General features: G+C 43.5%; 1 protein-coding gene across 2 annotated transcripts in view; it reads right to left on the bottom strand.

Moving 5' to 3' along the window:
- Window positions 1–18006, bottom strand: part of agap3 (ArfGAP with GTPase domain, ankyrin repeat and PH domain 3) — a 114803-nt gene that overhangs the window by 36486 nt on the left and 60311 nt on the right. For both annotated transcript variants that reach the window (XM_062404450.1, XM_062404449.1), the window contains exons 5-11: window positions 17554–17695; window positions 16601–16735; window positions 13199–13326; window positions 12434–12589; window positions 7263–7346; window positions 2227–2331; window positions 238–409 (exon numbers count right to left, since the gene is read on the bottom strand). In XM_062404450.1, the coding sequence (XP_062260434.1) occupies window positions 238–409; window positions 2227–2331; window positions 7263–7346; window positions 12434–12589; window positions 13199–13326; window positions 16601–16735; window positions 17554–17695 (922 nt within the window). The remainder of the gene's footprint in view (window positions 1–237; window positions 410–2226; window positions 2332–7262; window positions 7347–12433; window positions 12590–13198; window positions 13327–16600; window positions 16736–17553; window positions 17696–18006) is intronic.

Below are 18006 nucleotides of genomic sequence, written 5' to 3'. Positions count from 1 at the left end.
GGTGATCAAACGTTTAAAAAAACAAAGATTTACCGTGATATAAAACAGAAGAGCAGGAAATCCTCCCACTTGGAAAAATATATATCTTTAAATATGTATCTTAAGTTCTTAGTTAAATCATCCATTGATCGATTAAATGTTTCGACTCTTGTAAAAACAAAACATAAAGTCTTGGTAATTAAAAAAGTGCAACAGAACCAGAGGCCTTCAGCCTTGTAATGAGGCAGGGACTTGTACCTGTGCTTCCGATGCCCAGCTGCAGGGCGCTGCGGTCCTTGGTCAGCCCGTTGGTCTTGGGACTCGCCGTGGGGGCGACGGTGGACACCGCCCTGGGCGGTCGCTTCCCCGGAACCTTGACCGTGGTCCTCAGCAGGTCAATCTCTTTCCCATGCACATTCTGCATGTAGTCCTGGATACAGTAAACACACAAGCAGAGCCCGAGAACAGTTAGTGGTCCGCGCTCGACACAAGTAGAGTCCAACTAATTTGAAATGTTTCCTTCAACTCAGGGGAGTGATTATACACATTGGACCAACAAGAATCCAGGAATTATGGAGGGAAAAACAAATTAAAAGACGATTCAATTTCCACCCCCATTAGTCACAACCCATCTTCGACCCTCCGCTAAGGGTGTGTGATAGTGGGGAGATTATCGTAGAGCCATTACACGTCACCTGTGCCCACGCCGACGCTCCACACAGCGAGCTGCTGGGCTTAATGCATGCAAACAGTCTCATTCTCTTTCAATTTGGCCATTTGATGTGGTTTAAAAGCGACTGCCGCCCCAAATGTGGGAAGCCAAGGTGAAAATCATTGGGCTCAGCAGAAAAAGACCCAGATAGCGGCGAGCTCGGCCTTTGCCGTCCCCCCACTGGCTCCTCTGCTTTATTACCGTATCATAAAGCACTCATTTCTTTCCCAAGCCTCCTCGCTAATTACCCAGTGAGCGCTCTCATTTCATTTTATTGCTGGAATTAACAGCCAGATCGAAGCGTGCAAAGCTATTAAGATGTGTGATTAAGCCACATTCAATTAGTTTCTACAAACAATTTAATTGATGTAGCAGATAGAATTAACAGAAGGTGATTGTGTGGATGGCTTGGCTGACTGCGAAATTAAAGGTTCCCCTCTTCCGCTCTCAGCCTGCCTCCCTCCCTCTTCTCGTCCTCCCTCTCTCCTTCCTTCCCTCCATCTCTCCCTTCCTTACTCCTTCTCTGCTCCGCTGCTCCAAATGAGCCGGAGCTGTTACCGCGCTAATGTAACTGTCGGCCTGATTTCACCTCCCCTCTGTAAGTCAACAGATTCATAGATTCATAGATTGTCCCGGTGACCTGTAATAGCTGTAATGATCCAGAGATAGCCCGTTCACTCAATTACATACATCACTGTAGCACAGCGCTGCTCGACTAATAACTGCTTGTAAATTAAACCACTAACACACTGTCAGTGCCACGAGGCCACACACACACACACACACACACACACAAACACACACACAGGGTTCAACTGTTGGCCTTCTGTTCAAAGTTGGAGGATTTCTCATTAGACACAAGACGCTGCAAACATCCTTCATACCCGAGCAAACGATCTAAACCTATCAAATATGCCGGAGAGTGACTGGGAGGAATCAAAGTGATTTTTGAAAACGCCGGGCGACTCTGAGCGCGGTGGCGGCGGCGGGCTCCTGAGCTGTCTGCTGCCAGCCAGCCGAGTGTTTAAGAGGTATTAGTGGCCCAGCGGGACTCTGACAAAGATGGATGTGGGAGGCTGGTCAGGCTCTGCTGGCATGCAGTGAGCGCCATTATAAATACAAGCCAGCGTGGAGTCCGGGCGCAGCGGGCACGCAGCAGCCATGTCTCCATTAGCCGTCACTGGGGATGGGCACCACAGGGGGGCCCCAGCGATGACCACTAGGACACCCGGTTTCTTAACGCTGAGCTTGAAGCCACCAGGTTAGCTGACGTAGCCGTTATATACAGCGATGACTCTCCGAAGCCACCGTGAGGCGGCATGGTTGAGATCGGGTTCACCAGAGCAGCGGTGGCAAATGTAATCGCTTCAAGAGGATCCTGCTCACTGGCTGAGGAAGCCCCACTATCGAAAGCTCCAGCCGCACGCTCATGTACAAACAGTGGTGTGACAAACACATAAAGCCGATTGGAAAAAAAAAGAAACGGTAAGTCATGGTAGGAGGGGCCGGGGGGGTGGGGGGGTTTTGAGACTCACGTGTAAACTGGGGTGGTAAGTGAGGACGCCGTTATCACACAGTGTGACATATTTCTTTTTCCACTCCTTGTTGAGGGATTTGCCACTTCGCTTCAGAAGGATTCCCTGTAAGAGAGAAGACATCACGGTGAGGAGCAGCTCTCCTCGGAGCAGCAGGGTGGAGCACATGAGCCATTATAGACGTTAAATACCAAAAAATAACAATATTAATATCATTGCTGCTACACATTCGTTACGACGGTGACATGGAGCAGTTCGGTTTAATGAAAGACACGGAGCAAACAAGTGACAATTATGAAACAAAAAAATTGACTAATAATAAAACAATGTAATTAAATCCCCTTTATTCTTCATTCTTCCTTCTTGTGTCATTTGTTTGGGTGACAGGTTTAATGATATGTTAGTTTTTCTGCTGTGACCACTTGATCCCACAGAACTGGCTCAGTTCCTCGGGCTCAGGGGCCATTCACAAAAGGGAGACAATCCAATTTGCCAGACCTCCTCCCTGCATTCATACACATAACATGCTGAACTCTGGAAGACCTCTCAATCCTGGAATTAGGGAGTGTGATCTCCCCCTCTTCAAAGACCCTTCACTCGGGTCTTATTCTATTCTACTTTATCTTCTGAGGCCCTTCAGGCCCTCAGATGGTTGTTCTTATCTGCAGAGTAAATCCAGCGGTAAACAATGCAGTTCCTCGGCTGGAGGTGGCCAAATGCTGCGGACTGTAAAGGGGCCAGGAGGCTCTCCGGGGTTAAACAGTGAGGAGGGGCACGCTTAATTAGGGGATTAGGCCGAGGCAATGTTTGTGCTTTTACAGCCAGGGTCTGTGTGTGTGTGTGTGCTGGGGTGGTGGGGGGTTAGAGGGGTTGTGTTTTGCTAGCCAGGCCCATCCTGTAGGCTTTAATCCTTATTAACACATCAGGAAGAGTTGACCCTCTGTGACCTGGGCACCAGGCTGTTTGCCGACAATCATCCTAATCCCAACCCTGATTCTTTTTTTTGGGTGGGTGGGACTTCAGGGTTTGGGCTTCTTCCTTATTTCTTATTATTAACATTCCTGCCAGCGAACTTTAAGTATGTCACAAAACTTCACTCTAAATTTCTTATAAAAGTTGGCAAATCATGTATTAAACAATAAAAAAAACAAAAGAACAAACCAACTTGTCTGTTGCCTAATACACTTTGTCTTCTATTTTTATTTTTAGGTATTGAATTTATGCAACTGGTTGGATATTGCAATCCTATGAAGTAGAAATAAAAATCATAAAATTCTATAAATTCTATAAATATTAGATCAAAAGCTTTTTAATGCTCCTTAATGAAGAGTGAAGGACACATGTAGACTGTAAAGGTTTTCTTCCAAGGAGGTTGTGTTTTCATCAATGTTTGTTTGCATTACACAAAAACTACTGGACGGATTAGCAGGGAACTCTGTGGATGGGTCAGGGAAGGACTCATTCAATTTCATCGCGGCTCTGGATCAATAATTTTCCTTCACTTTTAACAACACAACATATTTTATTTCCGTTATAAATTATCACTGATTTCCCAGAGAATAATTCAAGGATCTTGATGAAGAAAATCTGACATGTTTAGGGAACTGATATTTATAAGTGTGTGCAATTTGATGCAGCTTAATTTAATTTAAGGGGACAGTTGGATCATGGTGAAGGTGTGAGATCTACTAAGTGATATTCTAGTTATTATTATACGAGAAAGCCTTGGTTAACTATTGATAGTTCTGGGGATTTTCCAGGAAGAAACATTGTGTCCTCCAATCGATAAGTTGCCGACTGCCCAGCCTCCTCTCAATTCAGTCAATAATGGAACAGTAAACACTTTTTAAATGGCTCTAATCATACAGAGTAAATGATCCGGTTGCGGAGCCTCTGGCAACTTTATAATGCATGTTTTACAAGCACATACGTTGCTCATCTCGGGCTCTTACTGAAGCATACATAAATCTATACATGCAATCAGTGCAGCGTTTCAGATATTTATTATCAGCTGAGTTGTGAAGTGGATCGATGGAGACGCCGAGACAAATATTTGTGCGAGTGCACACTAATTTCTTCTGCTTTGTAATGAACAGTTACACATTTTAACTGGAAGTCGTCAAATGATTAGAAATAATTAATCACAATTGTTCTGTTATTCGTCACGTTGGATCGAGTACTGTGGATTTTTTTATGAGATCATTTGACATTTTGTGTGTGTGTGTGTTTGTGTGTGTGTGAGTGTGTCAGTGTTAGAAAGCACACGACTACACCCACACCCACACAAACAAAAGGAGACGAGTGTGTCCAGTCTGTGCGACATAAGGAAACAGGCCGATGGACAGACGCGCTCCCCGTCTCCACACAATTGTCATATCTACACGGAGGAGATAGTGTCTCTGCCTTCCTTTTGTCAGACGACTGGGAGAAAGCTGCATCCTGCCACTGTGGCTGAGTGATAGGCCGTCCCTTTGTAACAGAGGAGCGGGGAGTGTGTGTGTGTGTGTGTGTGTGTGTGTGTGTGTGTGTGTGTGTGTGTGTGTGCGTGTGTGTGGGAGGGGTCCGGTGATGGGGCGGGAATGCACTCACTACTGAAGCCGCCAGCAGCTCCTCAGCAGTGAGTGCATTGTTATCCTCTCTCACTATTTTTATAGATGGGAGTTGGGGAGGGGGAGCAGAGGGAGAGAGTGAAGGATGGGGGGGGGGGGGGGGGGGGGTCACTCTGTGTGTAATTTGGCCTGATGGGGTGAGGGAGGGGGGTAAAGGGGTTGTGTGTGTGTGTGTGTGTGTGGTAATTAAGCCCACATTGACACTTTGATCCCCTTGATTGTGCATTTGACTGGGCTGGAGATCAGCTACAGTCACACCACTGCCCCCCCTCCACTCCATCCCTCCTCCCAACCCTGTAACCAAACCCCCCCCCCAGCAGCCCTTCAAAAAAAATCTCAGTAGATAAAAGTGGCGATTGGTTATCTGGTCAAAAGTTTCCCTGATACTGAGGGAAATTGGCCCTGGACTCTATATAATGTTTGAGATAAGAGCGGCAGCGTTTACGGTGAAGACGGCTCAGAGGGGGATTTCTTTTTAAATCTGTAAATCGACCTGCAGATTAGCCGGGTTCCGCAGGGAATTACACTAATCTGCATTTAAAAAAACCAAGAGCGCACACTGAGATCAAATAGAAATGTCATGTTGTTCTGCGACAGGCCACTTTTCAAAAGTTCTGTATTGAGGGTTTCTGCAGGTTTCAGCGAGTTCAATGAAAGACTTTTAAAGACCATAATGAATGAAATTTAAGACCAATGTCAAGTACGTCCGATGTGATGAGAAGGAATATCAGAGTCACACAAGTACTTACATCATTGAGGATGAAGTGAAGTAGCGTAGCAGAGAATTACCCTGGAAACGCCACATTATCTCACATGCTACGGGAGTGAGCTGTCTTTCCGACCGCCGATACGATTGCACTGAGATTAAGCTCTGATCAGGATGATTGTATCAGTTATCTGTTCCACTTTGGTTTTGAATAAAATTAAGTTTTAAAGACTGAGGCCTGAGAATTTTGATTGAATTTTAGAATTTTTAAGATCCCATGGAAACTCTATATTTCATGTTGTGCATTACTTAAATGGAAAATTAAACTTATATCATCTTAATAAGTGAAATTTGTCTATAAAAGAGCTGCAACACAATAAAACAATCAATCAATATCATGAAATGTTTTATCAGTAACATGAGCGTCTCTGAGACGGACCAGCTGTGAGACACAGTGTCTGTTAAACTGTGGCTTCTCCTCAGCGTTGCTCTCTGATTGAGCGGGGGGGCTTGAAAGTGTCACCCTGACATTATTCCAGTTGGACCAAAGCCTCAGCAATTTTCTACCCAACGCAACGAGAAGGTCTGGCTCAACGTGTCATCTTGAATCATTTGCAGGTAAAGAGGATAATGTGAGGATGCTGACCCGTGTTGGAAAGCCCTCGTGTAATCACGAGTGATTACTAATCAATGTGTCAATTACTCCCTTTGGTTACAGACGGGACATTTAGGAACGATCCTTACCGCTACTGTGCAAGAATATATCATATGAGAAATAAAACAATAAAAAATAAGGAGAATAAAGGAAATCACTACGAAAGAAAAAAAAATCTTGGACTGATTATATAATACTAAAAAAACAGAATATGAAATCACCTATGAGAAAAAATCAGACCGAAGAAAATAACGTCTCCTGGGATACCTGATGAAATCTTCATCAAATGAATGGTTATCTATGTTGATTGTATGGATGAGCATGAATGAACCTTTATGAGGGAACACCACCCACACACAATTATGAGCAGTAACAATAATATTCAAGTTTAGACCAAATGCTTTTATATTAAACGGCACAATCCAGGATTAAGATTGACAATTATTAGAGAAATTGATCACAGAACTGGAATCATCAAACTGGTGAGTTTAAACACAAGAAATAAAACTAGACAATAACTGATTCTAATGTGGTTTATATGTTAGTGTAAGATTATCAATATATGAGTGTGTATACACTTAATTAAAATAAGCCTATATTATCAGTTATAATCATTTGAGTAACATGTTAATTGTTTTTTAATTATCAGTGTTTTAATCAATTACACAAATAAATGCACCTGCAATTAAATGAATGCATTTGCCTTTAGAACATTTAACCTGAATGTTATTATATAGAGCTCAGTAATTTACACAAACAGTTAAATGTCTTTGCTATTAACGATATAATATTGGTTCACAGCTCCGGCCTCCTACTCTCTGCTTATACTGGCATCCAGGTACTTTGTTATACTGTGTTGTAGCGCCATCTAGTGGTCACAGTGATACATGCCTAAATCTAGCATTACAGTGACATTGATTCATTCTTTGGCCTTTACACAGATTCAATCTTTACAGCAGCGAATATCAGGGGAAGACAAATAACACCACAGAGTGATTCAATGAGGGCTTTTACTTACCGAGGGGGAAAGAGGGGGAACTGGGAGAAAAAACAAATATGTGCTCACCTGTTTGATGGGTATGGCCCTTCCACTGCCTATGCTGTCTGTTTTACTGTCAACGCTCTTTGCCTGTTCACTGGCTTTCCGTGACTGCAAGGAAACAAGAGAGTCAAGTCAGCAACTGAAGCGACACACCCGCGACCAAGCAGAGTGGGAGTCTGGGGGGGGGAGTGAGGGGAGTGTTGGGGTTGTGCGTGTGTGTGTGTGGGAGAGAGAGAGAGAGAGAGAGAGCGACTGGGGGTCAGCGGAGTGAGGTGGGGAGAGGTTGGTTGTGTTTTCTCAGTATTTGGGGAGAAACTCGACGTTTTGCAAAATAAAAAAAAGTCTCAAAAAGAAGCTCGAAAAATGAACAGACAAGCAGACCAGCGGAACAAACAGCGGTAACATCGACGTGCAAGTTCAAAACAGAGGAACTTAAAACAGAGACCAAACCAAGACCACACTAGACACATCTCAACACAGAGGAGACCAAGGACGACCACACATTGAGTCATGACTCAGCCCTGAAACCCTTTGTAGGAAGGGGATCCGTCCGGCTCTGTTTGAGACCCAGAGCAGGGGGGCCCTTAGTGGGGCCCTTAGTGGACCCCTGCAGACCCACTGCTGCTACACCCAGAGCAGCGTCAGTACAGATGCACTGATTCAGGGCGTTTGTAGCATGGTGCATTAGTTACAAGTCACAACAGGTTAAAGGGAGAGAAGGGGGAAAATGGTTATTTTGAAGCAGATGACTTGAGTCCACGTAGCATCCTCTGACCTACAAAACCTGCTCGGACAGGAAGTTCATTTGCAAATGCAAAAAAAACATTGGAACGTCACAAAAATGCAACAAAAACAAACAGGTTAAGTTTCTTTGCAGGAAAAACAAAGTGGTTAGACAGTCAATCAATTCAAAGTGCATGGATATAAACCAGGTTAACCTTCCCACCCCGACACAGATAAGGAGATGAGGTACAGGCAGGGACAGACAAGAGGGTGGATGGTCTCACTCAGATCATGAGAAATGTCCAGTCACCAATGGAGAAGAGGTAGAGTCTGAGTTCAAGTAAACCAACTCTGGTGTTGACCATTTGTTTTTCCAACATTTTATTTTTTTAATGATGACTTGTTTAGCTTCTATACAGACACCATACAAAGCAAGTCACAAATTCACTTCAAAATATTCAACAGATTGACCCAAACATTGCAGTTCCCACAAAATATAGGATGGACAATAAAGGCATTATTTCATATATTCCTTATATGTATGTACTTTTTATAGAGTACCATTGTAAATAAAATACAATACAAGATATACAGCAGTCTATAGTTGTCAATCCGTTCATGATAGAAAAAAGCGATTATGCAAGAGTTCATAATCTCTGTACCAAACCTAAATCAAACCCAAATGAACAAAGGAAAGGAAAAGAAGAGAATGTGCAAAAGAAATAAATAACTTGAAATAAATAAAAGAGGAAAACAAAGGTTAACGGTTAACTACATTCATACAAGTCGGTGCAACCCAGGTTTCATTTGTTGTGAACTTTTCAATAGAATATCTCTGACACACCCTGACACACTATGTTTTTATGAAGGCCTTCATAAAATAACCCCAAGCTACTCTAATCTAAAACACCTCTATGATATACACATTTATACCACATTTTTTCTTTTTCCATTCAATACTGCAATACTCTCTGGAAAGTAAGAATGACTCAAAGAACACAACGCAGAAAAACAGACCAAAGAAATGTTGGAAAATCTAGAAGGAAGAATAAAAAACAAAAATAAAAACTTGGCACCTCTAGTCCTTGAGTCCTCATTTATGGAAAAAGGCAGTGTGATGTCATGTTAGGAACGGTTGTGTCCTTTTGGCTGGATAACAGTTCCAAGAGTGACTCGAGTGTACAGCGTGGGGTTATTTTTTTCTTATGGGATGTCTGAATGACAGTCGGGGGGGGGGGGGGGGGGTTGGGGGGTGGTGGGGCAAAGGGTGGACGGGGTGGGCAAAGGGTGGACCGGGGGGGGGGGGGCAAAGGGTGGACGGGGCGTTTCCAGAAGAGTCCCTACAGTCTGTCTCGCGTGGTGACACCTCGACAGTCTACGTTGAGTGCGCTCAAACACTCCCGCATTGGACCCGACTTAAGCCTATGGATTCCATATAGTGCGAGCTCTATGCATTACCCTGAGTGCAAGACAGCAGCGAGGGTAAAGCAGCGACGAGCTCTAAGTCCTCAATCAATAACCTCCTCTCTATCAGGATTGGCAAAGCAGGGGGACTCTTTTGTTTTTTTAAACCATCATGCTCCTCTAATTCGGAAGGAGGTGGAAAGCCCTTTTTGTTGAAGAAAGGTTGGAAACAGAAGCACAAATCTGCAAATATTGAAAAACAGTGTCAAATGGTTATTTTTTTTGTTTTTAGTTTTTTTGCTTTCATTTTTGAGATCCACTAACAAGTAAAGGAACTCGAAAATATGGAATGGGGCAAACACGGAATGGCAGACATTAATAATTGAATATTAATGAATGGGTGGGATGGATTTAAGTATAAAAAACGTTGGAGTATTTTCTCTAAATTCCTTGATAGTGTGCTTTTCAACACAAAAAGGGACGGACAGCCTGAAGACGTCAGGAGACCACAGACGAGTTTACAAAACAGATTTAAGAGGTTTTGACCATGGAAGCACTAGGAAAGAATAATGCGTACTGTGCTGACACCTAGTGGCCGAGGACAGACATGGTATAAAACTGGCTTGAAATGACTGGCTGGGGTGAGATTGATTTGTGAGGTCGGTGAAAAGACAAGAGTGAGAAGATCTTCTGTAGTAAAGCTTCCGAGTTTTAATACTTAAATAAAAAAAACAAATTTACCTTCAAAAATGATTCGGACAACTTCAAGGGGCTTTTCCTGTTAAACTACATCTGAAGCTTTTGTTGCAGATTAAATTCAGTCCGAAAACCAGAAGCAGAAAGTGTTGAACCAAATAAACTGCACGTCGCAAAGGATTTTATAACTTCAAGAGTCCCAATGCCAGCGCCGAGATATTTGACTTTATATCTGAATACATTTGGATGACTTGCAGCAATTTTCTCCTTCAACAAAGTTTCTTGGATGTAATGACTTGTGTGAGTCTGTATATTTCTTAAGGCATATTTTCTGTCATTCAGAACTCCTCTCCAAAAATCTACAGAGTGATGTACTTACAAGAGTGTGGCTAGAAAAAACGGATGGCAGCCAGCGGTCTTATCGGTGACTCGCCGGACTTTTATTTTGTAACACAGAGGCTGGATTTTTTCAGAATGGACAAAGCTATGACAGGTAAATCCTCGACAATCTTGTGTTGCTGAAATCTTTTCTCTTTCTGTTGTTTGGTAAAACTGCAACAAAAAAAAAAGGGTCGGCATTGCGAGTCTTCCTCTCTCCAAGTGTCACTGGAGAAATGTCGACATCGCCCTGTTCATTTTTCCTCCCCCGCCTCCTTCCTCAGCTTCCTCCTCCTCCTCTCCTCCCTCACCCTCCCTCCTCCTCCTCCTCCTCCTCCTCCACCTCCCACCCTCGGCTCGCCGCTCCTCAGAAGGTCATGAGCTGAAACTCCCGCTCGGCCTGCCACTCTGGCACCCACACCGGGTAGGTGGCGTGCTTCGGCATCTCCATGATGCGGACGGGGAGAGGCTCATTTCTCTGGTGGACATGGTTAGTCACTACCTAGCAGGGGGAAGGGAGACAACAAGGGGAACTAGCACACAGCCTGTATTGCTCAGAGGCCACAGTGCATGCGGCGCCCACAACAGCTGGGGTGACGGGGTGAAGGCGGTGGGAGACAACGAGGAGGGAGGGGAATGGATTGGGAGGTGAGAGAGGGGGTAAGTTTGAAAGAGCTGGGGGAGAGGAGGAGGCAGGAGATGGAAGACAGGGTCAGATTGCAACAGGAAATAGGTGAGGAGGAGACAGGTGGAGGAGACAGGTGTGTTTTAGAGAATGGAAGGGGGTTTATCAGGAAAGAAGGAATCTCATGTAGCCTGATCTCCGTTTCATAGAGCAAAAAGAGTTCTGAAGAAAAACTAAAAAATGACGATAAAAATGGGGAGAAATTAACTTTTGTAAAACAAGAGTCGGTCGTTGAGTCACTTGGGGTTTGAAAATGCATTCGGAAGTTTTTTTCAAACAAGCTCTTCACACGATTAATTGACAGATTTGAGGAGTAACAAGGCCGTGGTGTAGTAGGATTTCTACAGACCTCCCTGAGCTTGAAGAGGCGGAGGTCCGGCTGCGTGAGATTCAAGGAAAAGTTTTAGCAGCAGAGAAGGAGGCTGGTGTGAGAGAGAGGAGGACGGAGGAGGAGGAGAGAGGGATGCACACTGGGTAGAAGAAGAAGGGGCCAGAGGCTACGAGTAAAAGACAAGCTCGGGACAGCTCAGGAAATTAGAGTGGTTAGTGCGCACATGTGCTTTTGGTTAGAGCAGAGGGAGAATACGACTGGACATGGGGTGTAGAGCAGGCAGACATGGAGGGGGGGGCACTGGTGTGGTTGTGAATCTCGCAGTCGGGCCAGAATAGACGTGAGTGGGGTGAGGATCGGGGGAGTTATCTAGACTCGGCTAGATGATGAGTGGGGGATTCTATGTCAGAAGGTGCTGGCATGCATTATTAGCAGCATGTAATTGGGCCATATAGGCTGGCTCTGACTTTTTGACTTTAGCTTGGTCAGCAGAGACGAAGTTTGCAGTCTGATGATCCCCATACGGGAAGCAACAGCAAAGTAAGAGTCTAGTACAAATAAGAGGGGGTTGGGATGGGGGGGGGTTTGACGGCGCAGAGGGCCCAGTTTGCTATGGCTGAGATGAGAAACTTAATCCATTTGCATTTACTACATCCAATTAGCAAAGAAAAAGGACATGAGAAGAGTTGATGTTTTTTTTCCCACAGTGCTTTCTCTGATATATATTCCTTTGATCTTTTTTTATTTTTAACATTTGGGGGAGCAAAATATAATTTCTATGTAGTCTTTTTATTTTTCTCCTTTGCCCGTTGTGCTGTGTGAACGAGACGTTTTTCCATTTCCTCCGACGGAGGCAGGAGAGGTGGCTTGGGTGCATCGCGAGCTACCTGTCTCCCTCTGGTGGACAAAGTGTGCCTGGCAACATGCCTCCTAGTAGTGAGAGTGGGTGTTGCTTTGCATCAGCTGTCGCATACTTACTGTGAAAATGTTGGAGCGGCGCTTCGACTGCTTGCGGATGGGCGTGGGCGTGTTGGAGGCAGCTATGGTCTCAATGCGCATCTCCCGCTGACTTATGCTGGGGGTGGAGGGAACAGAGGAGGAGTAGTCGCTGAACGCACCCCCACCATTGGCCGCCTGGGGAGAGAGGGAGATTAAGAGGAACCGACAGAGAGCAGAGGGAGAGAGCACAGGGAGGGAGGGAGGGAGGTAGGGAGATTGAAAATCAGTAATGGAGAGTGAATAAAAACAAACAAGCAGGTTAGTTATGGACATATTTAATGTGGACAACATCTTTAAAGGTCCAGTGTGTAGGATTCAGGTGAAAGGATCTATCGGCAGAAATTGAATATAAAGTAATCCTAGTGATGTTTTCAACACTGTGTTTCATCTAAAAGAATTGGTTGATTTTTAACCTAGAACGGCCCCTTTGTATTTAAATATAAAGATTAGGAGATCCACTCCTGATGCAAATATCCTCTATGGAGGCCGCCATGTTTTTAACAGGAGCCCAGACTGGACAAACTAAACACATTTTGACTCTTTATGACACCTGAAGGCTTCCACAAGTTCTCGGTCATATTTGGAAGTGGAGGTTGAAGTGACGGTTATTCAGCTGCAACATAAAACTTCACCACTAGATGTCGCCAAATTCTACACACTGAACCTTTAAGGGACGCCTTGAAAGGGTTATTTGGATTAATGTACATTAAAGCACAGTTCTGTCTTTGAACTCTTTCATCTCACCTGGTTGATATGAACAGAGGGAATGGATGCAGCAGGGACTGATGAGTGGCTGGGAGAGTTAGGGAGAGATTTGCATGGACCAATAGACAGCTGCTGCTTTTTCCTCATGGCCACCACCTTCTGGGCAACTGGAGGAGAGAGAGGCAAAGACACATGATGCTTTTAACTTCTCATTTGATCAAATAATAACTTTTTTATGATGAGAAACTAAAGAAACAAAAGCTTTTCAGCAAGGAATACATACTGACTGACTTCAGGCCGCCTCTGTTATTTATAAGTCAGACTATAGGAGTGTATAAACCTACACTGCCACCGGTTTTGATTATACACACACAAGAGGGTATAAAAACCTGACGAGGACAAATCTGAATAACAAAATGGGAGCAGATGCTTGCATATTTAAAGGGGTCACTGAGAGGTTTTATGAGTGTACCTGTGGGTGATTTCCAAACAACAACACACTCTCCACCAGCATCATCAAAATACCAAATGAGGGAATAATTAGAAGACTCGTGCTCATCCCTCCAGTAGATGCAGAGTCTGTGCCAAGTATCACCAAAGCTGCTCTGGCTTCAGTTTGTGCAGACAGTGTATCTCCTAGTGTGTGTGTGTGTGTGTGTGTGTGAGGTGTGTGTGTGTGTGTGACACTTGTTTCCAAAACACTGTTTTCTAGGTTGACCTTGACTTGTTTTGTTTTCATGGGAAAAACATGAAATACATGGTGGGGGGGGCAATAGGTGGATCAGTATGTGGGGACTGTTTAAAATATTAAATATCTGTTTGAAATGCTGTTCTCTAAGAACTCAGAGCCCCAAATGTAAAACATCCACTCTGGGTCTTTCACAGATATATAGGTTCTAGTCTTAGTTTGCAAATATGTGCCAATATGAAAACTTTTATCTTACAGAATAAATACTGCAGTAAAGATTTACTTTTATGTTCATTTTCTTAGTTTTTTTAATTCAAGTTCTACATATGAATCCGCACAGTGATTAGCACGGTCGCCTCACATGCCTCCACTGAGTTTGCGTGTTCTCCCCGAGCTCGCGTGGGTGCAGGTACTTCAGCTTCCTCCCACAGACCGGAGACAGACAGGGGTCAGGCTAATTGGAGGCTCTAAATTGACCATATGCATGAAATGTGAGCATGAATGGTTGTTGGCCCCTAACCCTCAAAAGGATAAGTGATAAACATGATGGATGGAACTAAGTTCTCTATACAGTATTTGGTTTTATTTGTTTATTTGAGTAATTTCTAGTAAAGAATCAATTACATTTCTTGGTCATACATTTGACATTTGATAATAATGTCAGCTGATATATTGGTATTGGAAATGTTTAACTCCCACACATCTATATTGATCGTGCTCCTCTATTAAAAGTATAGAATCTCTTACATCATCAAAGGACCAATCTGCCTAATCTTATTTGGTAAGAGAAACATATTGATAATCAGTAAATTTTGCCTGGTTTTGAGCTTACATGCTGAATTTCAGTGATGACATTTTCCTCCTTGTGACCTTATGATATTATGGATTTTCACCCTGCTTAGTTTTCTAAACACACACACACACACACAGGATGTTGTAAACAGCAGCTGTACCTGTGGGTAAACTACTGTGTGTGTGTGTGTGTAGATTTTACACAGCGTTTGGAAATGTCAGTCATGTCCACACTGGGCTGAAATCCAAAAGAAAACTATTTTCCATTTTCCCCCGAACAGAACGCTATCATGAACCATATTAATCCAATAAAGCGCAGCAAAGTAAGCAAAGCTAATTCCAGTCAGACGCAGAAGCATATGAGCCCATTATCCAAACCACCTCGGGCCATTTGTTTTCCAGTCAGGTAGCGAGCAGCACACTGCTAAATGGCTTACTCACATCTCCGGGGGGAGGAAAAAAAGGTACCTCTATTTCCAAGAAGAGTAATCACACTCTCACAATCTCACTCAGCTCTGCGGCGTGATGTTAACCAAATGAGACTATTGTCACCAGCCGAACAACCTGATTTGCCGGTTTACAGTTGGTACAATCCATCGTTTAATTCGTGGCACACCCCAGTGAGGGACTGGGTGGAGTGGCGAGGGAGGGAGACGTGACGTGAATTAGCACTGAGGGGAAAGAGAGATGATTTGAAGTTGCGCCGACAGCTGGGACCATGATGCCCGGCTGCCTACTGCGGCTGAGAAAAAATACGGGAAAGACTAACGCACAACGCCGAGCGACTTGTACCAGCAGACAGCCAACACATCCATCTCTTCTAATCATTTCAAAATGGGCTTCGGGAAACAATTAAGGCGGGGAGGGCGGGCGGGGAAGACAACATGTCTCTGCATCGACAGTCGATGAAATGCAAAGTGAACATTGTGTTGAATATTCAGATGTTCTGCGGCGGGATGACGGGCTCTCACAGGAGCCGCAGCCTTCAGGGGATAATGTGCCACAGTTAAAGCAGCCGAGTTTCAAAATGACACTTTCATGACTTCAATTATGGATTCGGGGGGGACATAGAAAGTTCTGAGATTCTTTTAAGAGACATTAAAAGTGTATTTCGCCATTTATGCGCAACTGCATATTAACCAGCCTCTCTCGCTTGGAGCGGCCCATTTGTATGCAAACCTTTATCATGGGTTTAGCTTCCATAATTACTTGTTGTAGTGTTTGACGATTGTATTGAATTTAATTGAAAAAAAAAAGCAGCAGCAGAATTAATTGAAGTGAGCCTTTTAATGTCTCCTCAACTGTTCATAAAGGCACGCTGCCAATCACAGCTGCTGAGCGGGCAGCACACAGGGAATTAATGTATTTGAATAAAGCTTCATGTGAGTCAAGGAAATGTGTGCGTGTGACTCGCGAAACTCACAATACTTCACAGTTAGAAACAAATCTCCAGCCGTGATTTTTAATACCTTCCCTACTCATGTTTAACAGACTGACGCAGAAGATTAGAACAAAAATGTTGATTTAACATTATATTGATGTGATATTCTGTCTTGAGACTTGAGTTGAACAAATCCTGTATCCTAGTTGTGTCTTTGTCAAGAAATCAACCTACAATCTTTCAATCTTTCTGAAATAAGATTGATTTAAATGTATGATGGTGATCAGTTAATAAACACAGTCTTTGGTTTAACTGCCTTTGCAATGAGGGACCTGGCCTGGAAATAAGGTTATAAACTGTAAACTCAGACTGTAATCAAATAAGAATCATTACAGATAATCTGTCAATAACCTCTCAGATGATTTGGTTTGGGCTGTAAATATTACGGAACATCCTGCAGCTTGATTGAACTTAAGGAGACTGGTTGGTCAGGGCGGAGGTACGTGCTCTGCTGAAAGCCTCCACCTTGTCATTTCCCATCTACCACATGTCGACCCCATCAGACGCCCCCCCCTCTCACCGTCCTGGAAGACTCTCTCCACATTCAGGCCGTAGGTGGAGCAGGTCTCGTAGTACGTGCAGCGCTTCAGGTCATTTGACAACTTCCTGGCCCGCGAGTCATCGATCACTCTGGGGTTGGCGGCACTGATTGCATCTGAGAGAACCGGATAAGAAGAGAAGTGTTTACTCAAACCTGAAATATGATGGATATGGCTTCAGAGATTCTGTATTTGTGTAAATGTCTGCAAAGTGTTAGATCATCTGTCTGCACCTGTGGCTCCCTTGGAGCCCAATTATTATTTGGGATTATTTTCAGACACATTTGTCTTGACGTCGCTCTGATGTGTTTTTAACAGCGTTTGTACCACAGAGATTTACTGAAATAAGAAACTGACAATCAGGCTCAAAAACACATGTCAACAGGATCGATTCATTGTTAGTCTTGAATGTCATTTCATGACCATAAGGAAATGAAAGGTATAGAAATTAATTAATTAATAACCCAATTATAGTGAAGTTATCAGTGTTATCGTTGTATTATAAAAGTTAAAAGTTAGCTCGAAGTAGATTATGATCAAATCTATGAAATCAGCTAATTTGTGAAGTCATTTTTTGAATGTGATGATGATGACAGCTAATTAAACCAGTGTTTTCCAACGTTCAGTTGTAAGCAAAGAAGGCTGATTGTGTCACGGAGACTTTGTTGATGCTGCACAGTATCAAACATATTGCCACGATAATTAACCATGATTTTAATGATGATAAAAATTTGATCGGTACTATTAACCACCGGTAATGTTACAATGGTTTACTGTGATACTGGTAACCGTTTCAACCCCTTGTTGGATCCTGTATAGTATAAAGACGGTGTAAAAACATAGACTACTTCCTGTGCAAGGAAAGTATTGCTCAATTTGAGAGGAAGCAATATCTTGACAAAACAGAAGTGTGTATCAGGTGTAGGGCAGACACCTTGTGTTCCAACGAGGACCATGGGGACCTCAGCTGTGTTCCTGTAGCTGGAGAGGCGCAGAAAGTAATTGTAGACCGTCTGGAAGCTGATCTCATCCTCCAGGCTGAAGACGAAAACCACCGCATCCACCCAGGCAGCGAACTGAGGACAAAGCAGAGGAGGTGACGTTGAATCACTGTGAAAAATAAAACCTCATTACAGCACGAGAACATTCACACAAATTAACGGTTGGTTTTAGAGCCACCACGCCGCTCAGAAATGTGGTTTCCTGTCCGTACGAGTAATAGAACTTATAACTAGTGTGGAGCCATCGTGTTCCGACAAACAGCTCAAACTATTTTAATGTGGAAAATGAAACTTCCAGTATCAATATCCAGAACATTACGTTGTAAGTGAAACCAGGAAATTAAGATGTTGAAATGAAAAATATGTTAACATTCATAGAATTTGGA

The sequence above is a fragment of the Platichthys flesus genome, chromosome 14, assembly GCF_949316205.1.
Source record: "Platichthys flesus chromosome 14, fPlaFle2.1, whole genome shotgun sequence".
Classification (NCBI taxonomy): Eukaryota; Metazoa; Chordata; class Actinopteri; order Pleuronectiformes; family Pleuronectidae; genus Platichthys; species Platichthys flesus.
Note: the sequence above shows the minus strand (reverse complement) of the source record. Positions and strands in the feature narration are given on the sequence as shown.